The 27,965-nt window shown below is 35.1% G+C and overlaps 2 protein-coding genes across 3 annotated transcripts in view; one reads left to right on the forward strand and one right to left on the reverse strand.

Moving 5' to 3' along the window:
* Positions 1 to 1,293: 1,293 nt before the first annotated feature.
* Positions 1,294 to 27,712, reverse strand: FYTTD1 (forty-two-three domain containing 1). Of its 2 annotated transcripts, none has more exons than XM_081301285.1 (9): positions 27,579 to 27,712; positions 22,396 to 22,524; positions 14,418 to 14,566; positions 11,737 to 11,849; positions 10,199 to 10,295; positions 9,763 to 9,824; positions 8,292 to 8,366; positions 6,760 to 6,886; positions 1,294 to 3,735 (listed from the first exon to the last, which is right to left on the reverse strand). In XM_081301285.1, exons 1-9 carry the CDS (start codon positions 27,595 to 27,597, stop codon positions 3,637 to 3,639), a joined length of 870 nt encoding a protein of 289 aa, XP_081157411.1. In that variant the 5' UTR covers positions 27,598 to 27,712; the 3' UTR covers positions 1,294 to 3,636. The 2 variants fall into 2 exon arrangements, with proteins under 2 accessions (XP_081157411.1, XP_081157410.1); XM_081301284.1 differs by lacking the exon at positions 27,579 to 27,712 and adding an exon at positions 27,145 to 27,372.
* Positions 27,644 to 27,965, forward strand: part of RUBCN (rubicon autophagy regulator) — a 73,302-nt gene continuing 72,980 nt past the window's right edge. Inside the window, exon 1 of the mRNA XM_081301267.1 lies at positions 27,644 to 27,915. The gene's annotated coding sequence lies outside the window, so the exon portion shown is untranslated. The remainder of the gene's footprint in view (positions 27,916 to 27,965) is intronic.

The following is a 27,965-nucleotide window of genomic DNA, read 5'->3' on the forward strand; positions in this document are numbered from 1 at the left end:
AAAGATTAACGGGGCATAGTGGTGCACCACTTTAATACCCATCACTTGGGAGGGTGAGGCAGGAGCATGGCAAGTTTGAGGCCAGCCTCAGCAATTTAATCAGTCCCTCAGCAACTTAGGAAGATTCTGTCTCAAAATAAAATTTTAAAAGAGGTGGGGATATAACTCAGTGGTAAAGCACTCCTAGGTTCAATCCCTAGTACCTGTCAACCCCTCCCCTGCCCGCCCAAAAAAAAATAAGGACAAAGACTAACTCCTATGTCCAAAAGAACTCTTTAAAGGTAAGTTTAAATCATATGCTTGGTTGTTTTTTTTTTTTTTAATAGTGACCAAAAAAAAAAAAAAAAGTCAGAATTCTGGTAAAAGTTAAAAGTTTTGATCAGGAAAGAAGATATCGTTGCCTGCATTTGGAATGTATGGAATTCATTCTCTACAGTGCCAAGTGAGCTAGTTTCCTTATACCACTTTGTAAAAAAAAAAAAAAAAAAAAAAAAGAAGCAGCAGCAAAAATTAGCCTGAAATTGCATATACTAAGTGAATTACAAAGCTATTGTCTGCAACTTACATTAAGCTTATCTAACAAAAACATAGAAGTGTTCTATGATTTGCTTCCAATTAAAATTGTGGTGAAGTTTATGCATGTTTAAAAAAATACATAATGTCTGATTAGAAAGAACACTGACCTTTTCTAATAAGTCTCCCTAACTCAAACACCAAAGTAATGAAGTACTGGTCAATACTGGTATAGGAGGTTTACTTACCATGTTACAAATGCTAAAATGTGGCTATAACCAATTCTTAGATATCTGACAAGCCTTATAACACTCTACTTTCGGTGGCTATTCAATTCACAGAAGCAGTTTATTATAAACTGAGAATTATAAGATCTGAGGCTCAACACAATTGCTGCATTCAATGGAATATATTGGGTCTCACTTTATTAAGATGTAAAAAGAAGAATTAAAACTGGATGATCGATAAAGGTTCATTGTAAGTAATCTGATTTCCTTCTTTGAATTACTCCTGGATACCTCCTATAGGAGGCTATGAATGAAATGGTCAAAAGGAGTTAAAAGGAAGCCAATAGAGGAGACTAGACTAATTTGCCAATTTAGCTGGTAGGTAACTTTTCAGTTCCTAAAAGTTATAAATGTAAATAAAAGTTCTTCACAATTGAGCTGGTAGTTAACACTTCAAATCCTAAAAACTATATATGTAAATAATTACTACAAAGTTGTTTGTAATATAACACAATCTAAAAACCACACCTCAATCTTCATAGCTAAGAATAAATCATGTGAAACCTGTTACATTTTATTTGTTAAAAATGAACAGCTTCAGAATAGATCTAAATGTAACTTTTCCAAAAAACACCAAAAAGTACAGTGTAAAGCACCTCCTCATTAAATACAAACTTTGTTTTGTGATGCACTGCATCAATGTTTTGCATACACCTTGATGCAAAGGAAATTTTAAATTGCATCCTGTTAAAACAAAAACAAAAACAAAAACAAACTTTAAGAACTGAACAAAGATGACTACAATGACATTCCAAGGAAGGATATTTTCTTTCAACATTGCATGTTTTTGTTTATATCCAACATGTTAGCACTCAAAGAGTTTTAATTTAGGAAAACTTTGAAAGAAAATTAAATTACAGATGCATGAAGAACAAGTTTAATATACCAAAGACACTTTGTTATTTGATGCACTTACTTTCAAAATTTGGGGCAATTCTTCAGGTTTTCAAAAAAATAGCATTAATAATACCTCTATATAATAATATTTAAAATAACAGAAAAATGAGAATACTTTCATACTGTTTTTCCACAAACTGTTCTAAAAACAGAAAACTCACGCCCAGTTATTTTTCCTTTGCTTTAAAATAAGATACCAGCAATTCTAAACTTGTCTAAAATGTATTGTTCTTGGGTCCAATGTAAGTATTTAAACTTGAAAAATGTTTTGCAATGAGTCCTTGGCCTCTATGAAAAGTACCGAATAGCTAAGGAGAATTATGTTTATTTTCAAATTCTGTGACCGGTTTCCAATAATCCCTTATCAAGTAGAAGTACTGGCAGAATACCAGATAGTAAGGATCAGATATAATTCTTTGGTATAAGCATGAAACTTTTACTGATAGCTTTCCATGACTAGCATAAACCAGTAAGTAAACCAAGGAGCATGAGACAATGATGTATAGTATACAATGCAAGGTAGGCAAAAGTGATAACCTAAATCTTTTGTTTTATAGGAAAAGTCAACACTAATAATATATGTCAGAGAAACTTAATACTTCCTTAGAGGTTTGAACATCAAAGGAAACCAAAAGGTCAAGTTTCAAAACGACCAAACTTCTAAACTTGTAGCTGGAGCATTTTGCTGGATTTTGGCATTTTACTATAATTTATAGTATACAACTAGCTGAGGACTCATCGCACTATCTTGGCACCATAGAATAACTCCCTCCACCCCTCCAAAGTAGGGAAAAAAATTTCCTCATATATTTGAACTTTTATCTTACTGGAAATCAGAGTGAAAAGTATACAAGGTTATAATGTAATTCTATTGCAATTCTGCATTTTTTTCTTTGTTACATTTACAGTATATTTTTGTTTCGGGAGCTATAAACTGTTTAATTTAGCAAGCTTTAAAATTTATAAATTTTAACTTTTGAATAAGAATTGTAGTACTTTATGGCTATTAATTTTACTATCAAAATATCTAAGGGACTCAATTCATTTTTAAAATTATAAGGCTTTTATAGTATTACCTGTCAAGAATTTGTGGACATTAGAAAGACTTCACTAAATCCAAAAAGTATACCTATAACCTGGATTTTGAAGTTTTTCACTTAAGTTTCTGGTCCTTCAACTTACTACTTCCTTTCATTAAATGCTTTCTTCATTTAATAAAACAGAAAACTGTCCGATTTTTACATCAGATCTTCTCCAATGCCCTATCAGATAACTTTGTAAATATGCATTTACAGCCTTGAAACGCCAATATTTTAAACTAAGAATAATGCCAAGAGCCACATTTCTTGTTAAAAGTTCACCACTAAAGATTTACAACTCTGGGGGTTTAATCTAACACTACCTGAAAAATGAACCAAGTTCTAAATATTTCCATACATCTTAAAAGCCAAAACTGAAATTCTCATAAGATTTTTTAAAAATATATCTATTGGAGAAAAGGCAACTGCACTTATTACATCCACACTATTAAAGGATAAGTGACAGTAACAAAGGGACCTACTCAGATTTCTGAAGACCAAGATTCACCACGGTGAAGTCTAAAAAAATGAGCAAAGGTGATGAGATCCTAAATACCACTATCATAAAAATAATCAATTTCTATCTTTCTGTCCTCCTTCTGCTGCATGAGGAACCAAAGAAGTAAACAGAACTGTTCCATATGGGCCAACCATGAAATCTTTAAGAAGAGATAGGTATATTCCCTGTTATTTTTTCAGGGCATTATTTTATACATGTTTAAAAAAAACTTCAAAAATAAAGAGTTATTTAGCCTTGTGAATATTTTGAAGTAAAGTTTCTTGAATTTCTGTGATGAACTCTTCAAGCAATCCAACTTTTCAACCAGAGTCATCACTCAAAAGTTCCTTTGACATGTGATCTATCCTACAGTTACAAAGCGGCTTCCTCCTTTGTTGAATGTCAAAGTGGCTCTTTGTTCCTTTAGGATTCCAAACCGTTCATTCAAAGTCATCCCTGTCTATAGAAAAGAAAAAAAGAAAATTACTTGACGGAAAGCTATATTTTCTTTAGAATAATAATGTGACCTTATGACTAACAGTAATATTAATAATAGTTAACATTCTGAATGTTTATATATATGATCTCATTTGAACCTAACAACATAAAATAGGTGAAAGTAAGGAGGGTTAGTTAGGAAGGTAGTTAAACTGTCTACTAACAGCTTCAGAGTTTAAACTGGCAATCTGACTCAGATCCCCTATCTCCAAACAATCAAAATGTCCACATTACACACTACATAAACCACACATATATGTATATTATAAAGCCTATGAGTCGTATACTTAGGATACTTCTATCTGAATTATTTTTAGGCTCTGGAAACACTGCCACCAATTTTAGTGATGTCTCTGATAAAAGTAAGAGTTATGTGGCCCAGTGACAAGAGTGATTGCCTAGCGTGCTCAAGGCCCCAAGTTCTATCAGCACTGCACAAATAAATAAATGTATTGTTTTTATTTTATTTTTTTATTGGTTGTTCAAAACATTACAAAGCTCATGACATATCATCTTTCATACATTTGATTCAAGTGAGTTATGAACTCCCATTTTTACCCCAATTACAAATTGCAGAATCACATCAGTTACACATTCACATTTTTACATAATGCCATATTAGTGACTGTTGTATTCTGCTGCCTTTCCTATCCCCTACTATCCCCCCTCCCCTCCCCTCCCATCTTCCCTCTCTACCTAATCTGTTGTTGTTCAGTTCTCTCCCTTGTTTTTCCCCCCTTCCCCTCATAACCTCTTATATGTGATTTCATATAACGTTGAGGGTTTCCTTCCGTTTCCATGCAATTTCCCTTCTCTCTCCCTTTCCCTCCCACCACGTGACTCTGTTTTATGTTAATCTTTTCCTCATGCTCTTCCTCCCTGCTCAGTTCTTAGTTGCTCTCCTTAAATCAAAGACGACATTTGGCATTTATTTTTTAAGGATTGGCTAGCTTCATTTAGCATAATCTGCTCTAATGCCATCCATTTCCCTGAAAATTCCATGATTTTGTCATTTTTTAGTGCTGCGTAATACTCCATTGTGTATAAATGCCACATTTTTTTATCCATTCATCTATTGAAGGGCATCTATGTTTTCATTTTTATTATTTATTTTTTAGTTATAGGTGGACACAATATCTTTTATTTTTATATGCTGAGGATCGAACCCAGTGCGAGCACTCTACCTCTGAACCACAACCCCAGACCAAAATACATGTATTTTAAAAAGTTAAAAAAAAAAAAAAAGTTTTTCAACTTGTAAATATTTAAAAACAAATTATCTTGAATTTCTAAGTTCACAATAGAAATTCAAATAAAAATCTGGTTTCTGTTTAACGATTCACAAAATGTTCCCAAAGTAACAGAATAAAATAAAAATAAAGTAAGTCTGACCCAGTTTTATTTTTTGTATTGGGGTTTATACCCAAGGCTTTGCACATGCAAAGTATGCAATCCATCACTGAACTACACCCCCAGATCAAATTTTTCTTTATACTCATCTTTGGTTTCAGATCTTTTTCTTTTCTTGGTACCAGAAATTAAACCCAGCAGCGCTTAACCACTGAGCAATATCCCCAACCCCTTTTAAATAATTTTTATCTTTTTCTTTTCTTTTTTTGGTGGTGCTGAGGATTGAACCCAGGGTCTTGTGCGTGCAAGGCAAGCACTCTACGAACTGAGCTATATTCCCAGCCCAATTTTTTTCTTTTGAGACAAATTATTACTAAATTGCAGAAGCTGGCTTTGAATTCTCAGTCCTCCCTCCTCAGCCTTTCAAGTTGCTGGAATTCCAGGTATGAACCACCATGCCCAGCCCAGATTCTTATTTTTAATGGATATCAAAATAACATATGAACTCCAACATTCATTCATGATAATAGTTCTCAAGAAATTAGGAACAGATAGAAATTCCCTCAATCTGATAAAGGGAATCTTTGAAAAATTTGACAACATCATACTCAATGGTGAAACATACCAGTGAGTACAATGGTGAAACATTTAATATTCTCTCCTCAGGCTCTGAACCAGGCAAACACAAAATGTCCTACTACATCAACACTATACTGGAGGTCCTAGCCATTATAATAAAGCAAGAAAATAAATGGTTTCAAGATTAGAAAAGAATTTGGAAACTGACAGACTGTTTTTGTGGAAAATCCTAGGGAATCTACAGATTCATTAGAAAAGTAAGATCACAAGATGCAAGTTTAATACAAAAACTGTCAAAACAGCTAGATATAAATTCACACTCATTAGAATGGCTATAATCAAAAGATAATATGTCAAGGATGTAGAGAAATTTAGAAACCTCATATATGCTAGTGGAAATGCAAAACAGCAAAGCTACATCTTTGGAAAAAGCAGTTCTTCAAAAGGCTAAATATGGAGTTACCACACAATCTACCACATTTATCAAGGACAAATGAACACATGTTCACATAAAAACTTTTACACAAATGTTCAAAGAATCATTATTCAAAATAGTCAAAGAACAGAAACAACTAATGAATGAATAAATAAGATGTGGTATATAAATATGATGAATTTCTTTTATTTTTTAATATTTTTTTTTTTTTTTTTAGTTTTCGGCAGACACAACATCTTTGTTTGTATGTGGTGCTGAGGATCGAACCCAGGCCGCACGCATGCCAGGCGAGCGCGCTACCGCTTGAGCCACATCCCCAGCCCCAAAGATGATGAATTTCAAACAATAAAAAAGAAATGAAATACTAAAACGGATGAACCTTAAAAGCAGTAATGTAAATGAAAGTGCCAGTCACAAAAATGAATGGAATTATAATAGATATTGTATAATTTAATTCATGAAATGACAAAACGGGCAATCTACAGAGACAGAAAGCAGATTAGTGGTTTCCTAGGGTTGGGGTGGAGGAGTTAAAACATCCTTTTTAATTTGCTATTCTACATTTTTGTTATTAAGATACTGTTAATGAAACGTCTGAAGAAATACAGAAAACCTTTTTACCTGTTTTCCAACACTATTTATGTCAAATTGTAGAGGGACACCTTTAGGAACTTTCTTAACATCAGATTGCTCCCGTTTTGTTAAGAAAGAAGGTACAGCAGTCCGAGTTAATCGTGGTTTCTGAGTTCTATTAGAAAAAAATTTAAATTAACAATTAAAAGCAGATAAATCATTTGGTACTTAAAATATCTTGATTTGTGAATATGTTCAAATGTATTAAAGTTATCTTACTGTATTGTCAAAACAAAGTATTTGGGGGCTGTGGTTGTGGCTCAAGTGGTAGAGCGCTCGCCTAGCACCACATAAAAATATAATAAAGCTATTGTATCCACCTAAAACTAAAAAAAAAAAAAAAAAAAAAAAAAATCTTTAAAAAAAGTATCTGGTTCATAACTATAGAGATTAAAATTTATTATTTTTCATAGAATATCCTTTTAGGTAGAATGAGAAGGCTTTTAACAATTTCAAATGAATGGTGATATCCAAGTTTTGGTCTTCTACTAAAATAACCTGTAAGCTCTTTTAGAGAACCATCCAACATTCTTTTGATTTTAATCATCAAGATGGCAAAAGATCAGAAACTCCATAAATATAAAGTTTACAGTACAATAAATTAAGTTCATCTAGATAAGAGAATGTGCCACTAAGGCTTTAAAGAGTAAAGGTAGGTCCATGTGGTCTGAAAAGTAGACATCCAAAATAGAGGAAGAAGAGAGTAGTATGTGTAGTATCATCTCATTTATTATCATGTATACATTAAAAATATACATTTACTTTATATGCCTAGAATTTTTTTTATATATATTTCTTAGTTGTTGATGGACCTTTATTTATTAATTTATATGTGGTGCTGAGAATCGAACCCAGTGCCTCACACATGCTAAGCCAGTGCTCTACCACTGAGCCACAACCTCAGCCCTGCATAGAATTTTTTAAAATAAAAATATAAAAGAAACTGAGGGTAGCTGCACACACCTATATATATAATCTCAGCTACTTGGGATGCTGAGGTGGGAATATAGCAAATTTGAAGCCAGTCTTGGCACTCATTGAGACTCTGTCTCAAAAACTAAAAAGGGTTAGAGGTGTAGCTCAGTAGTAGAGGTCCTCTGTTTTCAATTCTCAGTACAGTAAAATAATAATAATAATAATAATAATAATAATAATAATAATAATAATATATAATTCTGATAATAATAATAGAAACTGTTAACAAGGAGTTATTTGAGGCTACAGAACCAAGAGGTTTTTTTTAACTTTAAACTTTAGACTATACTATTTCCAATTTGTGTCATAAGTATTACTTTTTTTTTTTTTTTTTGTGGTGCTGGGGATTGAACTAAGGGCCTTATACATATGAGGCTAGCACTTTATCAACTGAGTTGTATCCCCAGCCCATGAGTATTATCTTATCATTACATTTCACCTTATCCCAAACTGGGCATCGTACTCTGAGTACAAGTTCAATACGTTTCTATTATTTCATATGCTAAGAGTGCTACAACTCTTGTAAAAAGAAAGAAAAGGCTTACACTGGGCATTGCACTGCTCCAGGATTGTCAATGGATACAGTTAAAATTCCTCCATTTGTAGTGGAAGTACGCCATCTAGTTTCAAAAAAATAAAAATTTCATTAAAATGGAAGTTTATAAATCCTATATTATTTTCCACATAAAAATAAATTACCTACTTATTTTGATGCTGGGGAATAAACCCAAGGCCTCATACATGCTAAGTAAGCATTATACCACTAAGCTATAACCCAGCCCCTTATTTATTTTCTTTAGGTTTAAGAAATACAGACGCTTATATATAACAAATCAGCACTTTGGCTGTAGGAACTGGACACTTGAATATTTAGCTAAGTATCAGTGTAATAAATATATTTAAAAAATAAAAACAGAAGGGCCTCTAATGAAACCCACCAGCCTCTCAACCCAGTAGCTTCCTCCCCATTCCCACTCACCAGAAGCAGCATGTCTAATCTTTCCTATTTTTACTGCTTACTGGTAATTTCCAATTCACTAAAAGAAGTGTTCATGTAGTTTCCTACCAGTAGGCTACGTTATTTTAAATCTCTATTTCTTATAGTAGTGTCTTTTAAAAACCCCTCTACTGTATGGGAGGATAATACTCTCTGTAATCTTTCTTTCCACCTTATCTCCCACTATTTATCAGCTCTTTTATATTAACATTTGTGAAAATGTGACATCTACATTATATTCTATTTTCAAATTAACCATTCCATGCTTTGTCTACAAATTGAATCTCAAAGGTCAAAACAAATAGAACTATGTCATTATTATGTAGATATGATTCACTGCAGTAGCAACAGAAGACTATTAATTCTTTTCTTATGGTTTCCAGTGTCATACCTTCTCTACTAAAGAATGCTTCCAGCATTAGGCTCGAATAGCATTTTTTCTTATATTCTGATTGCTCAAAATCATGCCCTACTAAACTTAGTGTCATATTTCAACCATGACCACATTTTATGTTTTAATTTCCAAAAAGTGGCCATAATATTTAGCAGTTTAATCTCAAAACTTGATTATTAGAGTGTTACAACTCACAATTGGGGAGTGTAACTGTAACAGAAACACATTTTTTGGATATAGAGAAAAAAGATTATGGTGAAGGAAAAATGTTCTATTATTTTCAAAGTTTTACAAATTTTATAAAAGTTCTACTAGATTTTCTATTCACATAAAAGCAGTTACGGTGGGGGGACAGGCAAAAAGCTGTTTCGTTAAAATAAAATAATAGGCAATGAAAAATAAATATGCTAATTTACCTGGTTCTCAAACTATTACAACAATAATGACATGTGCAAACCCAAAAGTGTTTGAGGGAAAAGAGTAAAAATAAAATAGGATTTACTTGGGGCTTAATTTCATTTTGGGTCTCACTTAATTTCTTTCAGACTGGGGCACACGGTAAATGGAGTAGCTAATGTTCTGTGAATTTTAAAAGGACATCTTGAAAACACAAATTGAAACTTACTGACGAGTTCTCTTTGCTACTACATCGTCTAGCAGTTGTTCTGTGTTCAACTGGGCCTGAACCTAGAGGGATAAAGAGAAAGCAGTGGATCCCAAAGAATTTGAATTCAAGCATCTATCATGCATTGAAACACTTTATAACTCAGTGTGGCGTGTGTAAGAGTACAGGAGAGGGGTCTGTGCAATTCTGGCAAAATCTCTGTTGGGGTTATTGTATTAGAACAAGTGAAAAATACAAATTTATTATTAAATAATAAATTAAATTCTTGTAAGTTGCTGCTACTGTGAGCAAAAAATGAAATGTAACAAAGAACTAACCTAAAGTTGTTTCCCACATTCCAAATGTAATCCCTGCCTCAACCAAGAGCTATGACTATGATTAAGAGTAAAGGATTCTCTTTGGGTAAAAAGAAAACACCATTAAGGCTTCTTAATACCTTTAGGCCTCTTCTAAAAAGAAAAGTTGCCTGACGAGTGTCTTTCTGATGGCTTAATTTATTTCCACTCCTGGTAAAATTAGCTGGGATGTTATTTCTGCAACAAAAACAAATATGTCATGTGTTATCTCAGATACCTTGCTTTCAAATATTTGAGTAAAAATAACCAAAATAGTTACATTCATAGGCTGAAAACTTGAATGTAACAAAGACTTCAAACTGTTCACTTATTTTAATGAATCTATTGAATTTGATTTATAAATATCTCCTTCTGCAGCATATCATAAACAAACTGGCTAATTTTGAACTGATTTTCCAAATATTCAATTCTCTAATATTCCACCTGTCGTCTGAAGAAATTTACAAGGTTACATTTTAATGCTAATTCCTGTAATATAAATTTGGTGAAAATGTAAATTTACAGATTTGCTTTAAGATTAGTAAAAAACAATCACACCTAGGCACATTCATGTCAAACTGAAAACCAAACATAAGACTTGAAAATAACCTTTCCTCCTTCAGCTTTCTCTTCCTACTAACCCAGAAACCTTTATATATTAGTATGACCCACAGAGACACTCTTTCACTTTCCTATTGTTTCATAAATTACATTTTATTTGACTTTTACCAATTCCCTTCTATTTTCAATAGAAAGTTGGTGAAATGAGAAAAAATTCTTATTTATCTATTACATAAACAGGTGCTTAACAGGCTACCTAATCCTATTTCCAGCAGTACAGAGGTTAAAATGAAAAATTCCTCTAGTTAGCCTAATTAACATGTAAGTCTCATATAAACAACAGGTTCTTATTTGAGAAGGACCTCTTTCACAAAAGGTACTACCAAATGATTCTCAAAAATGAAAAGAGCAACTGCAATTCTAGCCATTCCATTTATACAAAGACTTCATTCTATATATGATATGAATTATCTTCAATGAGATAAATAAATGGTAGTGGACACTGAAATAAGATAATTTCACGGCTTGTCAGCTTCCTTTCTGCCTACTTTATCCTTACATAGAACAGAATGCCACCACAGGTATAACTTTTAGGTTAGTATTATTCCTTTTATTATGAAAGTAATTTCAGCCGAAGAAACATTCATACAGAATTTTTTTCTTTCTAGTTTGCTTTTTCCACAAATAATCTACATTATGATTCAGTGTTGTAGTAAGAGACATAAGACTGAATAATCAATTCAACTTCCAGAATTTCCAGTTTTAAATAATTCTAATTGAGGTGATAGAATTTTTACCAAAATGATCGGTTTTATGATTTTATTCTATTTGTCAAGGGAGGTAAAGAAGAGTGATGCTTTTAAATAAATTTATATTAGTTCAAGTCATCCAAATACAGTGTCCAAGAAATAAGGAAACTATTACTAAATACTTCCATGTACGATTTCAGATCAGATATCTCAAATATCTGTCTTGAAAATAACAAGAATCACTATAAATGTATTCTTCTGAACACGTACTAAAAGAAGTATTTATTAATGCAGTACAGTGCATTATTTACTTATTCCTGAGTACTTACTTTCTGTTTAACTGGTTAGGTCTCTTGAGAACTGCAACGGGTTTCCTTTGTACTTCATTTTGTCTCAGAAGATTTGCCTTCCTTTTTAACACTGGAAAATATCGTTCTATATTCTTTCAGAAGGCAAGAAACTGTATTAATTGGATTGCTTTTTGTTAATAAACCCTACTACAGTAAACATTTCTGATGCAGAATGGACAGAGACTGACAACTGCTTGGATCTGTGAATAAGGGTGATGGAGAAACTAAAACGACAACAGCCACATTACACTTAATTTCTTGTGGTTCTCTGGGGATATGTAGGTGATGGGGAAATGTGATTCTGGAACTCAAAAAAAAGAATCAAAAACAGAGATGAAAACTATGGAATATTTTATATAAGCATGATTCTGATTCTTAAGCTATGGTTTAGATAAGTCCCAAGGTCCATGTGTTATAGGTGTCCCCAGGGTATTGCTACTGAGAGGCTATGGAAGTTTCAAAAGATAGGGCTTATAGAGAAGTCCTTTGATCATTGGAGGCAGACTATGGGATTTCCGCCCCTTCCTCTTTGCCTTTTTGGTCATGAGGAAGGCAATTTGCTCTGCTACATGCACCTGCCAAAGGCCTAAAGCTATGAGTCCTGCCCCTCCTAGTCTTGGACTGTAACCTTCAAAGTATAAGTCAAAATATACCTTCTTTATTTATAAGTTAATTATCTCAAGATATTCTATTAACACACTAAAGCAAGGGATCAGAGGACCAAGTTCCAAAATAAATATGTGAAAAAGAAAGAACAGAGGGTATAATAGCAAAGAAGTTGGAGTCAAAATGGTTAGAGAGGAAAAGAGGAAAATTCAATATCATAAAAAAAAGGATGAAATGTCCACTTTTCTTTCCATCGCATATTAAACTAAATCCACCATTAAAGCTTAATTTAGGTTTCCATATCTTGCATGAAAGACTAAAGTTCTTGACCTTGTGGACCATATTTTACACTTTACTGGATTCCCCTGTTATTTTAAGCATATGAGAAATGCTTCATAAACATCCACTGACGGGCTGGGGATGTGGCTCAAGCGGTAGCGCACTCGCCTCGCATGCGTGCGACCCGGGTTCGATCCTCAGCACCACATACCAACAAAGATGTTGTGTCCGCCGAGAACTAAAAAATAAATATTAAAAATTCTCTCTCTCTCTCTCTCCCCTCTCTCTCTCTCTCTTTAAAAAAAAAAAAATCCACTGACTACACAAGGTAAACAACAAAGTATTAATTTTCATAAACATTTAAAAGAAGTAAATGTAAAATCAAGGATAAAGACTATCAAGAACACAGGAGAAAAACCACAGATCAGACTGATGCATACTCCAAGCTTTGTATTTTGTTTTTAATAATAACAACTAGGGTGCTGGTGTTGTGGCTCAGCAGTAGAGCGAGCACTTGCCCAGCACATGCAAGGTGCTGGGTTTGATCCTCAACACCACATAAAAATAAATAAAATAAAGGTATTGCGTCCAACTACAACTAAAAAATGAATATTAAAAGAATAAGAAAAATAATAATAATACCAAGGGCTGGGTGCAGTGTAACACACCTGTAATCCCAGCTGCTTGGGAGGCTGAGGCAGGAGGACTGCAAATTCAAAGCCAGCCTCAGCAACAGCAAGGTGCTAAGCAACTTAGTGAGACCCTATCTGCCAATAAAATACAAACTAGGGCTAGGGATGTTACTCAGTGGTTGAGTGCTCCTGAATTCAATCCCCAGAAGCAATAATAATAATAATAATAATACCACCACCACCACCAAGGACCATCCTTCATGATGCTATTGTTGCATGTAATTTTCCTTCAAAGTATCTGGTACATTATAATCACAAAACTGTGATAACTTTATATCTTGAGTTCACTAAATATAAATAGACTTATTTTTCTTGTCCCGTTTTCCTAAATGATACACTAAAACAACTATTTACATAATGTTCATATTGTATTAGGTATTGCAAGCAATTTAGAGATTATTTAAATTATATAGGAGGATGTACATAAGTTACATACAAGCAGTACACCATTTGAAATAAGAGACTTAGGCATCTACAGATTTTGGTATTTGAGGAGTGTCCTAGAATCAATTCTCCATAGGTCTGGAGAGATGACTATTTGAGAATGAGGAAATTTAAGTGTTCCTCATAATTTAAGTGTTCCTCATGACTAGAAATTATTTTTATTTGGTTATCAAGATTTTTATATAATCCCTAAAAAACTGCATAAAAAATAAAAATCAGCTGAGCATGGTGGTGCATGATTATAATCCCAGCAATTTGGAAGGCTGAGGCAGGAGGACTGCAGTTTCAAGGCCACCCTCAAAAATTCAGCAAAGCCCTAAGCAATTTAGTGAGACCCTGTCTCAAAATTTAAAAAATAGGGGCTGTGGCTATGGCTCAGTGGCAGAGCACTTGCCTGGCATGTGTGAGGCAGTAAGTTCGATCCTCAGAACCACATATAAATAAATAAAAAATAAACATACATCAACATCTAAATTATACTTAAAAAAAAATTTTTTTTAAAAGAAGCTGTGGATTAGTGGTTAAGTGCCCCTGGGTTCAATTCCAGGTACCAATAAAGTTTTCTTAAGCTTATTCATAAAAATATAAGTACAAATAAAGGAAAAGGGTTTTTAACTCAGGATGAAGTCATCATTCTACCTTGTCACTTAGAGGTGGACGATTCATAGGACTAATCCCTTTTCGAATTCCAGTTGCTTTCCTAGCCGCAAGACCGGTGATAACTCCATAAGGACGTCTCTTTCCAGGTGTTATTCTTCCTCTACGGCTCAAACTAGCTTTACCAAAACCTATAAAAGGAAAAAAAAGACACATTGCTAGATGTGGTGGAAGCTACTTGGGAGGTTAAGGCAGAAGGATCACAAGTTCGCGGCCAGCCTGGGCAATTTAGTGAAACCCTGTCTCAAAATAAAAAAATAAAAAGGGATGGGGTTGTAGCTCAGTGGAGAATGCCCCTGGATTCAATCTCCAAAGGAGAAGAAACAATGTCAATTTAGGAATGCAACTGTGAGAGTCAAAGGATACTCAACTGCTCGAAAGAGTAGATATATGAGTATTTTATTACTTATTATTTCCATATTCTTTTGAATTACACAAAATATTTCATTTTTAAACAGGGAATAAAAGTCCATTGGGAAGGGTTCTGTGGTTGTATTGAACTACAAAGGAATAGATGATTCTCACACGTTCCCTTTAGCCTTCTCTTCTGTCACTACTTTCTTAACAGGACAATCTAGACTGTATCTGTGCATTCTGGTAGACACTAAACACAAAACCACTAAGCTCTGTGTGTTTGTGGCAGGCGTGCTGGTGATCTGACCCAGGACCTGGTGCATTTTATGCAAGTGCTGTTATCAGTAAGCCAACTCTGCAGCCCTATATGTGTATACTGAATGCCTGAATTACTATTAGACTGAATTGAGATGGTACATATAATGTAAAAGATTTCACTAATGATTTTGTATTAATTATATATTTAAATGATAATACTTTGAATATAATGAGCTAAATGATATCTATTATTACGTGATTCACATTTGTTTCTGGTAGTGCTCATTTAAAATAGAATCATTCTCTCATCTCCCATTTATTACTGAATTGCAATCTGACTTCTTTACCTTCAGCCCTATTCTATTCAAATTGCTTTTTATCAAGTCTCCAATGAGCGCCAATGGACATTATTTTCATTTCTGTGGCAGGTAACATTACTGTGCTTTTCCAACATGAACCTTACTGATTTAAACACTTTTTTCCTAATTACTAAAGACACATGCTCACTGTAGAAATTCTACAAATATATAACATTAATTTGCAACTATATTTAAGCAACTCAAAATTGACTATGCATGGCCAATACTACCATTACTACTGCACTACGTGCTACTACCATTTTCTAATAGTAAATACCTAAAAGGTGAACCAAATCAATCATGTAGCAACTATAACTTTATATTCTAAGTACTATCTTATAGCCCTAACACTAATACTATGCTATGAACATTATTTCATGTTTTTATATTGTTTTATTGCACTACTTTTTAAGATACATTGGATCCAAAACATTTTTACACTCATCCATGACTATTTCCTTAAGACACAAATTTCAAGAAGGTGAAATACCAGGTGAAAAGAGTAAAAGCAAACTCTTAAAGATTTTTACTTAAGTTGCAAACATCTTTTCCAGAATGAGTGCATTCATTTATATTCTGAAGAACTTAAAGAAGGGTGCTACATTTTTTCTATTGCTGATAGAAAGTATAAACATTATCATTCTTAATCTTTATCACTTAGTCTCTGGGAAAAATGTGCCTTTTTTGGTAGTTTGATTACTAGTGAGAATAAACATTTTTCCAGACGTTTTTATGGCCATCTGTATTCTTCCATTCATGAACTGTCATGTTCATGAGTCAGTTTTCTGTGGGTAAGTTCTAATTTCTTTCAATGTTTTGACAAGGAAATTATATTAATTTTTCAATAATTGACATCTTTACAGAACTGTTTCATTCAGGAACATGGTATATCCTCCAATCTATAGAAGTCTTTATTTTGTCACTAATTGGTTCAGCATAGCTCCATTTTTTCCCATAAATCTTGCATGTTAAACTTGTTCCTATTTTATACATCTTGTTGTCAGTTACAAAAAAGATTCTTTTCTAATAATAATTTTCATATTATCATTCACGGCACTATAGAAAGCTACTGAGGTTTTTTTAATTTTTTTTTTGTAATTTTACTCAATTAACTTCATTTTATTTATTTATTTATTTTTATGTGGTGCTGAGGATTGAACCCAGGGACTTGCACGTGCGAGGCGAGCACTCTATCGCTGAGCCATGACCCCAGCCTCCCCTCCCCCATTGAGATGGATTAGTGGTTAAGTGTCCCTAGGTTTAATCACTATTTTGTAATTAGCTGTTCCACTGAAATCAATTATTAATTTTTATAGTCCTTTTCAAATTATTTTCTTGAGATTTCTTCGCCCTGTTCCTCACTCCCATTGGTGCTGGGGATTGAACCCAGAACTTCACAAATACTAAACAAATACTATACCACTGAACTACACCCTCCAACCTGAAATTTCTTTTTTCCTTTAATTTTCTTGGGATTTGGGGGTGATAATTATGTCACCTACAATGATATGATCTTCCCTCTTTCAAGACCTCAGTTTTTTTTTAAATTTCTTACTGCAACATCCAGAAATTTCAGAGGATCATGCAAAGTAAAAACTGTGATAGAGGGCACTCTCATCTTATTTTTGGGAGAATACCTTTTGAATGTTATCTGATATTCAAATTTGTAACATCCTAATAGGTCTTGCAACAAGAAAGTTTTACAGCTAAAAATAAAGTTAAAATATTTTCTCTACTGTAGGAGTTCTCAAGATTAATGTGTGCTAGGATTCTCTAAGAGGGGGATGATTGCATATGTAACTCTTGAAACTTTCTGTAATGTCCCTATTAGTAATTTTGAGACCAGAGTTCAAAAGACAGTTAGTTATAAAAGCCTATGTTAAGATGAATGAACCACTTACCAATATATTGCCTTTTAGCTTTCAATTCACCCATTACTGGCCTGCCTCTGATAATGGAAAATTTTCTTATCACCTAGCATAATGTTAAGCTTTGTAAGTAGAGTGCGCTGAAAAGATCTGAGGATAAAGGGACTTTTCTTCTTTCAGTGTGCTTCTCAAGGTGTATTCCTATGGCACAGGACACCAAGTGATACCAACCTTGCCAGAATGCATTAGGCTAATACTATGGTGAGGCCAGAAAGACAAAATTTGAGTGATGTCCTAAATTTTGTGCCTTAGGCATCTGCCTCGCTCTTGGCCCTGCCTATTCCTCTAGTAAATTTAAGATGGCCATTTCCACAGGCAGCCTTCCATAACATAGAAACTCAATGAACTTCTTTCTATCCAGAGGACCATGGCCTCACCCTCTCCAACAAGGTCAGGAACTCAGGAGGAGAAAGTGGGAGTCTTCAAGATTTATTCCTTTCCCAGGGGCTGGGGTAGTAGCTCAGTGGTAGAGCACTTGCCTAGCATGTGTGAGGCACTAGGTTTGGTTCCCAGCACTGCATACAAATAAATAAAATAAAGGTCAATCAACAACTAAAAAAAAAAAAAATATATATATATATATATATATATATATATATATAGAATATATATATGTGTGTGTGTGTGTGTATATATATGTGTGTGTGTATATATATAATATATATACATGAAGATTTATTCCTTTTTCAGGTGGTTCAGCCTTAGTCCTAATGATACTGTTATTAATTTTATAATCAAAAAAAGCAATAAAGACAAATTCTTTAAAAATCTTAAATAACTGCTGTTTTGTATATGATTAAACCATGTTGAGGAACCTGTACATGAACTCAAATCTATAACTTGCTATTTTTATTTGTTTTAAACAATGAAACAACTAGCGAGGCAGTATGCTAAAAAAAGGCTTTATATTGCTTAAGAACTTGAGGTTGATACTAACATCTTAATTTTGCAGCTGAGCAAAGTGAGGCAAAGAACAATGATTACTGAGAAGTCAAGTTAGGAAAAGAAGAGAGCCATGATCTAAGTGCAGGTGGGTATGGCTCCAAAAACTGAATGTATGTCCAAACTGGGCTATAAAAATTAAAGGAAAATAAAAGGCAGAATATAATCAATAATACACTTCCAAGGTGAAAAAACAACTATCACAGAAAAAGTAGTCTCTAGATTAGTTACTACAAAATGATATGAAGATTTCAGGTCAGTGTGTTGAAGTACAAAGATATGGGCAACCACAGCATATTAAGAGACAGTCTAGGTAAAAGGATAAAAAGTGAATGGATATGTTGAGTTCAAATCATACAGGGCTTTGAAGAGGGATAAAGACTACTGCAACAAAGAATGAGGGGGTCACTATATTCACACTCAAACTATAATAACCTACAAGGAGTACTTTGGAATGATTGAAAGAAGGAAACAGAAGGTGGTAGGACCATTTCAGATACTACTGTGCCCCTCAAACATGACATAATAAAAAATTGTGAAAGGAACGAGAAATTTGAAAATATTCAAAATGAATGAATTAGTAGGGCAAAGAGAAAAATTAAAGGGAGAAGGAATCCATTAATGTTGTGCAGTTTCAAGATTGGATGAGACTAATGAGAAAGTCTCATTAACAGGAATAAAACTGATTAAAACAATAAAAGTAAGTGGTAGAATATTATCGCTTGGTACATTCTATTTCTACTTGTTTATAGTACATCGCTCCCATATGTATCATCCTTTTTCACTGTCTTCTGTTTCTCCTTGAAAACCACTAAAACTAGAGAGAGAAAATTTCCTCTTTTAAATCCCTAGACTAATCCCTTTTATGAATTTCTTTCACACATATATCATTTGCCTCAATAGTTTCAGAAGCCTTTGGAAGGTAATTAAAGCCACAAGGGTGGAGCTATAATGAATGGGATCAGTAGCCTTATAGAAGGGACTCAGAGAGTTCTCTATCCCTTTCTGCCATGTGAGGCTATCACAAGATATCCATAATCTGCAACCCCAAAGAAGGCCCTCACCAAAACCCAATATTGCTGGCATCCTAATTTGGGTCCAATCTATAAAACTGAGAAATAAAACTTCTGAAGTTATAAGCCACCTAGTTTTAGCAGCCTGAACTAAGTCACTGCTTCTGCTCCAATCTATTTTAATTATCATGTCACATATATATATTCAGGAAAAATCTACTGTAAGTTCATGAGAATAAAAACACAATTAAGGTCCTGGTAGAACAATAGTCTTTTGACCTTGTGGGCCCTTGAGTTTTGGGGATTCCCTTGAGGTGCCCAGACAACATTTTGAGAACCACTGTTGTATAGTATTCTACCACTGAAGGACAATTAGGTTGTTTTAAGTATTTATGAAGTACCTAAATCATATCTCAATCATGGAGTTAGAAAGATTTCATTTACTTACTTACAACAATCAAAAAATCACAATGAGTATCTGCCAACTCTTCTCTGCTCTCTTACCTCAAACTAATATCCTCACTGACGTTACAATATGGAAATAAACTGCTCCCAGCCAATAAGAATTTAAGACATTCCCATGTCTCTCTGCACATTCATGGTATACTTAACAGTGGCAGCTGTTCTATTTTAACCTGTCACATGTAAGCAGAAAACGAAACCAAGTACAAGCTCAATTTTGTGATATCTAAGCTGTTGCTAGATATCACTTATCTTGAGGCTCAGATCATAAGTCCCATAAAAGAAAGTTTGTCTGATCCTTCATGGACTAGAGCATATTTCACCTTATCTGTTAAGTCACCCCTGATCTTCACGGCACAAAATCCCTACTTGAAGTCCAATAAAACTAACCAAAATTCTCTTATGATATTTCTCACACTCTTATCTTTTCTATCTTACTTCTGCTACTAGAAATTCCTTAAAGCAAAAGACCACAACTTTACATGGTTTCAATGAACTCTAAATAGTTACTTTAAAATACACAGTATGCATATAATATCACATATAAAATGGTATACTGAACAACATTTATAAAAAATCTTTAAATATAAATCAATGAAATTACATATTTATTTTCTACAACTAAATATCCTATCATAAAATTTACTAACTTAGATCAGCTATCTAATAAAATTGAGAGTAATCTTTTTTTGGTAGGATCAAATCTCCATTAGATATATTTTAAGGACATGCTGACATATTAGCTGTTAAACATAGAACAAATTACATGCAACCAACTGGGGATTACATTTTGTTTTTCAACATATAGAAAGAAAGTCAATTGAAAACTTAGTTTCTCAAAGATTTTTTTTTTAATTTTTTAAAAATTGTTGATATAATCTTTTTATAAATTCATTTATTTGTATGTGGTGTTGAGAATCAAACCCAGTGCCTCACACATGTGAAACAAGTGCTCTACCACTGAGCCACAACCCCAGCCCAAAAATATTTTTATATATGAAAAAAATTTACTTTTTTTTGAATAAAAGTTTATTCTAAAATGCTGATATTACTGCTAAGTAACGAATCATATATATGTGTGTGTATATATATATATCTCAAATATATATGTGTTCAGTTTCTGCCTTAAATTCATTTTAGAACAAAATAATAAGCTTCCAGACTGCTAAAAGTAACTATATATGTAGAGTTCAGATTACATCTAAAGCATTTGATTTGGAGTGTTACCTCTGGAGAAGTTAGCAAATCCTAAAGGTTTTAGATGATAAGAAAAAGAATCTGGAGGTAGGGACTGGGGGTGTAGCTTAATGGTAGAGCATCTGCCTAGCAGGCATAAAACCCTAGGTTCAGTCCCCAGCACTGCAAAAGGGGGGAAAAAAGTTTGGATGTAATTTTCTATGCAGAATATATAGCTGACTCCATATACTAAAAGGATTCTCATTTAGAAAAGGGTGTTTGCTTCCTATAATACTGTAGAAGTAATAGATAAGCATGTTTTAATTCAAATTAAGAGAACTTTCTAGTAAGTAGAATCATCTCCAAAAATAGGTCTTGTGAAGTGGTACACTTTCAATAAACATTTAAACTGGAGTTAGTTATTCTATTTGAACATGTCACTGGGAAGAAGCTAGGATCTCATGATACATAAAATCTTTCCTAATTCTAAACCCTAGGTATAACTTTGACTATTTCTATTTTGAGGCTTCTTTTTTTTTAATTTTTTTTTTTTTTTTAGTTGCATATGGACTGAATGCCCTTATTTGTTTTCATGTGGTGCTAGGATTGAACCCAGTGCCTCACACTTGTTAGGCAAATGCTCTATCCCTAAGCCACAACTCCAGCTCTTATAATAAAATAGTATCATCACCTATTTAAGGAAACTTAAATTTTTTAAAAAACAGGTTTTAACCAGGCATGATGACACACGCCTATAATGCAAGTGATCTGGGAGGCTAAGGCAAGAGGATTCCAAGTTTAAAGCCAGCCTCAGCAATTTAGCTAGTGAGACACTGTTTCTAAATAAAAATAAAAATCAGCTGGAGGTGTGACTCAGTGGTTAAACACCCCTGGGTTCAATCCTGGTACCAAAAAGAAAACCAGGTTTTATGTATTTTCTAAAGACAATATGCTATAGGGCAAGTCAGTGGAACAGAAAAGGAGAGGAAATACAGAATGAATTTACCAAAATCATACTATCAGCATGTATAAATATATCACAAGAAATTCTACCTTTATGTATATATACAAAGCACCAATCAAAATAAATGAATGATGGGGCTGGGGTTGTGGCTCAGCAGTAGAGAACTTGCCTATCATGGGAAGAGCACTGGGTTCAATCCTCAGCACCACATAAAAATAAAAAAATAATGGTATTGTGTCCAACTACAACTAAAACAAAACGTTTCTTACAAAAATAAATGAATGAATGAGCAAAAGTAAGATCAGTAGAGAAAAGAGAATGGGGGAAAGGAGTGGGAGGGGAACTGGAACCGCAATGGGATAATTCAAATCCTATATGTATGACTTTGTCAAAATGAACCTAACTACCATGTATAATTATAATATTCTAATTAAAAAAATAAAGATAGTATAGTAAGAATCCACAAATAACAGCATTTCATTAAAACTTACTTTCAAAACTTACCAGAGTTTTGCTGGATCCCCCACCGTATTCTCATCTTGAATTGCCGAGTACTAGTTTGCTGGAGTCGTCTATTCAGTCTTGGAAAATTCTGGTTCTTTCCTTCCTTTCGATTCAACTTGATAATATCATCTACAACAGAGGAAATGCCAAAATTATTTTCATTTTAATTTACTGACTAATTACTCTAAATCTATTTAGTTAATAGATTTCCTATGTCCCTAACTTCTACTTTGAAAGCATTGCCATTAAGAGGTTAATAATGGGCTGGGGTTGTGGCTCAGTGGTAGAGTGCTTGCCTAGCATGTGTGAGGCACTGTCAATCTTCAGCATAAAAATAAATAAAAATAAAAGTATTCAAATTTTTAAATAAATAAATAAAGGTATTGTGTCTATCTACCAAAAAAAAAAAAAAAAAAAGACATTACTAATAATAAGATAAAGCCCAAATCAGCATTTTGCTTGTTGTTCTGCAGGAAGTTTTTGTAGGGAAAGTTCAAATAAATAGCCCAAACAGATCTACTAACAAATGAAGAGTTCTACTGTCCATAGCACTTCTTTCCCTAATGAATATAAATAAGTAAAAAGTCATTTACAAAAATTATTCATATTGTGCTTACTTTCCATAATCACAGAACTTTCCATTTTAAAAAGATGACCACCTTTTATTAAAACCACAGGTGAGGGCTGGGGCTGTAGTTCAGTGGCAGAGCGCTTGCCCTGCATATGCAAGGCACTGTGTTCGATCCTCAGTACCACATAAAAATAAACAAATAAAATAAAGGCATGCTGTCTATCGACAACTACAAAAAAAAAATTTAAAGAAAACCATAAGTAGTCAAAAAATAAGTAAATTGCCGACCAAAATTTCTAAATTCATCTCAACAAATATTTATTGAGTATGTACTTTGCACAATGACTGTATACGTAAGGCTGTGCTGTAATAGAAGCAACAAAAGTATAACGCAGTCCCTGTTCTCACGTATCTTTAATTGATGAATCAGATGTTCAAATAACAAATACAAAATTGAACGCAAGTGCCATGATAAAGGTGTAATATTTTAAAAATTGCTAATGGTTACATCCTCTAGCAAAGTCATTTAGGGTTACTTTTATTTATTTTTCTATATTGACTTCTGTAATTTCTGCAAGCCTTATTATTTACAAAAAACACTTTCAAACAACTCCAGGATAATTCATAAACGTCACATTTTACTAACACCACAAGAGAACAATATGAAGATTGGAACACTAAATGTACTCCAGATTCCTATTTATATCTGTTAAAGATTACTAAAAGTCAACAATCCTTATTTAAGAAATATCTAAACACTTTCTCTACAGTCCTAACGCCAATATTAATTTTAATGATTGATAAAGCAAATAAACCAAAGATTATGTTGTACATAATCAACAACTTCAAAATAAAACTTAACAATGATTAACTTCAATTCTCTTTTGCAAATTGTTTAAAGTACAAATAATCGGAGAGGGGAGGGGGGATAGTAGGGGATAGGAAAGGTAGCAGAATACAACAATTACTAATAGGGCATTATGTAAAATTGTGGATGTGTAACCGACGTGATTCTGCAATCTGCACTTGGGGTAAAATTGGGGGTTCATAACCCACTTCAATCTAATGTATGAAATATGATATGTCAAGAGCTTTGTAATGTTGTGAACAACCAATAAAAAAAAAAGAGGCAACTGTTTAAAACCTAAATAAATAAATAAATAAATAAAGTACAAATAATCTATGTGACTAGAATCCGTGTTTTCTAAGTCAAAAGGAAATATTATAGATTTTAAGGATCAATGCTAATGGCTCTACTTTATCCACCTGTAATCTATAAGACTCCTACTCACAAATACTATTCATATTAAATACTTCAAATCTCCCCCAAAGTATGTTGTTGTCTTCTTGAGATCAATCGAGAAGTACAAAGGCATTTGTGAGGGGCTGGGGCTGTAGCTCAGTGGTAAAGCGCTTGCCTAGAATGTATGAGGCGGCACTGGGTTCCATCCTCAGCACCACATAAAAATAAATAAATAAAATAAAGGTATTGTGTTCATCTACAACTGAAAAAAAAAAAAAAAAAGTCAGCCAGGTGTGGTGGTGCCTGCCTGTAGTCCTAAGAGCTCAGGAGGCTGAGGCAGGAGAATTGAAAGTTCAGAGCCAGCCTTAGCAACTCATCAAGGCCTTAAGTAACTAAGCGAGATCTTGTCTCTAAATATAATACAACAAAAGAGCTGGGAATGTGGCTCAGTGGTTAAATTCCCCTGGGCCCAATCCCTGGAAGGAAGGAAGGAAGGAAGGATGGAAGATTTGTCAAAGTTAAAGACACCAGGGCTGAGTGTGTTGTTCAAGGGTGCACAGGCTCAGCATGTGAAAGGCTGCGAGGGCCCAGGTTTGCTCCCCAGCACCACCAAAAAAAAAAAAAAAAAAAAAAAGTTAAAAGTTAAAGACAATAAGTTTGGGGTTGTGGCTCAGCAGAAAAGTGTCTGTCATTCCTGAGGCCCTGGGTTCGATCTCCAGCAAGTAAAAGAGGAGGAAAAAAAAAGATACTAAAATCCATTTTTTTAAACAAGATAAGGTTTCATATCAAATATATGAACATGTTAAATTCTCAAGAAGCAGAAAGAAAATACTTAGAAGACACTACTTTTGAAACACTACTTTCCATTAACAAGTTGCTACTTATTCTTGACCAGAAGTCTATAAAAAGGTCAGAGCCTTGAGAATATATTCAAAATACGAATTTGGCTAGGCACCATGGTGTACACCTGGTATCCCAGCAACTGGGGGGACTGAGGCAGGAGTATTGCAAGTTCAAGGCAAGTTTGGGCAACACAGCAAGACCCGGTCTCAAAAAAAAAAAAAACAAAAAAACAAAAAAGAGACTGAGCTCTATTTTAACTCTCCACAGTGAAGATAATTATTCCTCCATTCACTTGAATATCATAATCACCAAACAAAATACATACAAAAAAACAAAAATTGCAAGCTTAAGAAATGTTAGTTATGAGAATACATATTTAACGTTTCCCTACACTCTGGAGCTTGAAGGTCTAGAAGAAAACTGAAATCCTGGTTCTACCACTTATGGGCTTGACTATATAACTTTGAGCAAGTTACTTAATTTCTCCATGCCTCAGATTTATGTAAAATGTGAATAACAACAATGGCTTATATGTAGTGTAAAAATAAAATACAGTGCTTATTATGTACCAAGAACTGTTCTAAGCAGTTTGTACATGCATATTGACTCATTTAATACTTACAACAAACCTATAAGGTAGATAAACTGTTACTATCACCTTTTAACTGAAGAGACACTGACAAGTTATTTGCCTATATTCGCATGGCTGGTAAGTGGCAGAAAAAGCAGGATCCCCACCTGAGACAGTGTGTCTCTAGATTCCATGCTGTTTATCACTAGAAGTATAATCCTCATGGAATTATTATGTAGATAAACCAAGGCAACATATAAAATGCCTAGTCCAGTGCCTAGCAGATATTAAACACTTAATAAATATTGTTATACACTTTCTTAGCTTTAGGTCAAAAGATTCTTCATTTCTTTTGAGCTTTCTACTGACAAAACAGTAAGACAAAACTTAGTTAATTCCCACACTGGGTTCTGACCTGTGGCAATCCTAGAAAACAAGAGTTCTTGACTTCTGACCAAGAACTTTCCAGATAAACCAAAACAAAAAAGAAACAAACAAATGGAAAGAATTGGCAACTAAAAGAATATTTTTAGGCCGAACACTATCCTAAAAACCGTCCTTAGAAAGCTTACACCTCTAAATCCACTAGTCAGGCATTTACTTTTTACTGCAGGAAAGAGAGCAGGCAGATCTGATTACATCTAATACCATAACCTGAATCCCGACAAAAATGTAATTATTTTTGGACCATCTAAGTTGGTGCCTCGGTAGTGTTAGATGTAAATTTTTAACGGAATCACCAACCTTGCTTTTTATGTAATAGCACCAAACCAGGCCACCCTTCTTATATGTGCGGGACCCTCCGCCCCTTTCCCCCATCCCGTGCTCTACCTGGCTTTTAGCGATCCACGTAAATCCCTCGGTTTTTATTACTTCCTTTTTCTAATTAGCTAATAACTTTGGGGCCAGGATAGGGAGAATGTGCTTTTCTAGACACACCTAATAACACACGTCTGATGCGCTCCTTGCCTAATGATTATTCTGCCAGAGCTCCAGGGCCCGGGGGCGCCCGTCAGCAGCCAGTAGGCCTGAGCGGCTATGCCCAACAAGCCCTGGCCGGGAATCACTCTTCTAAACCCATCACAGACCCAGCTGATCTTAGGAAACCACAGCTCCCCCAGTTCCCACTCCGATAACGCCCCCGGCGAAGACGCTCAAGGGAAACCCGCGGAGTTTCCCTGACAAAGAGCAGGGTAACGGGCCAGTGGTGGCGCCCCTCTGGGGGACACGAGGGTACACGCACCCCAGGACCCTCCAAATCTCCGGCCCGCAGCGTCCCCGTCCCCACGGCCCCTCGTCAGAGAGAGCCTCCACTGAGGGGACGCCGGAATCCCTAAGGCTGGACTCGGGCACCCGGCGTCTAGCTCCGGGTGCCCCTCTGGACCCCCAGCTCGGTTCCACCCACCCGCAAGAAAACTCGATCGGCAAACGCGGCCAACGGCCCCTTCCCCCACAGACCGCGCCACTTGGTTCCACCCACACCTCCCCCCCTCTCCTACTCGGTCCAACTCGGCCCCTCACCCAAAGACATATCGATTTTGTCGAGGTTTTCATTGCTGCGGGCTTTCGGCGGCGGCGACGGGGTCGCGGTGGCTCCCACCAACCGGGTACCAAACCGGTTCATGGCTGGAGACGTCGCGCTGGAACAGTCAGCCGGGAAGGCCAGAGTCAGAGGCCTGCCACCTCCCACTCACGCACGCAGTCTAGCTGCACCGAGGGAGCGCGCACGCGCGCTGGCGGCGTCCTCGCCCTCCTACCCGCGGCAGCGGGCGGGGGAAGGGGCTATCGAGACTAGCTGTTGGCAAGAGCGGCTCACGCCAGCGCTAGCTCCTAGCGGCCCTTGCCGGTCAGGGCGAAGCACAGGAGCTTCTACCTTGTGCGCTGGCCAGACCAGGGCTTTTACAGTAGGGGGATGCTAGACCCTGAGCACCTCAAAATCACGTTTTAAATGATACCATGATACTCCGTGTCCATCGGTACCTCCTGCGGAAAGACCCCCTGTGCTTCGGTACCCGCGAACCTTGATTGCAGCCTGGAGAGGCGGAACAGACAGACCCCTGCCAGCGTAGATTGCAGTACTGCGTCCCAGTTTTCCTCGCCCTGGCACGCTACTTCACTTGCAGCTTGCGGAGTTGCCACGTCTGAACACAAAAACTGCAGTGACTCTTCTTGCGTCACCTTAACAATAAAAGTGAATGCTAAAGTTACCTTATCTCCACCACCTCTCAGTCAGCACTCTCAAAGTATTTGGCACGGTATTACCTTAATAACACCTCTTCTTCCCTTGGGAGGGTAAGTATCTCTGCTTATTTAACTGCGTTTTTCTCTCATTTGCGCTGGGA

This window comes from Spermophilus citellus (genome assembly GCF_964194105.1).
Source record: "Spermophilus citellus genome assembly, chromosome: 7".
Taxonomy (NCBI): Eukaryota; Metazoa; Chordata; class Mammalia; order Rodentia; family Sciuridae; genus Spermophilus; species Spermophilus citellus.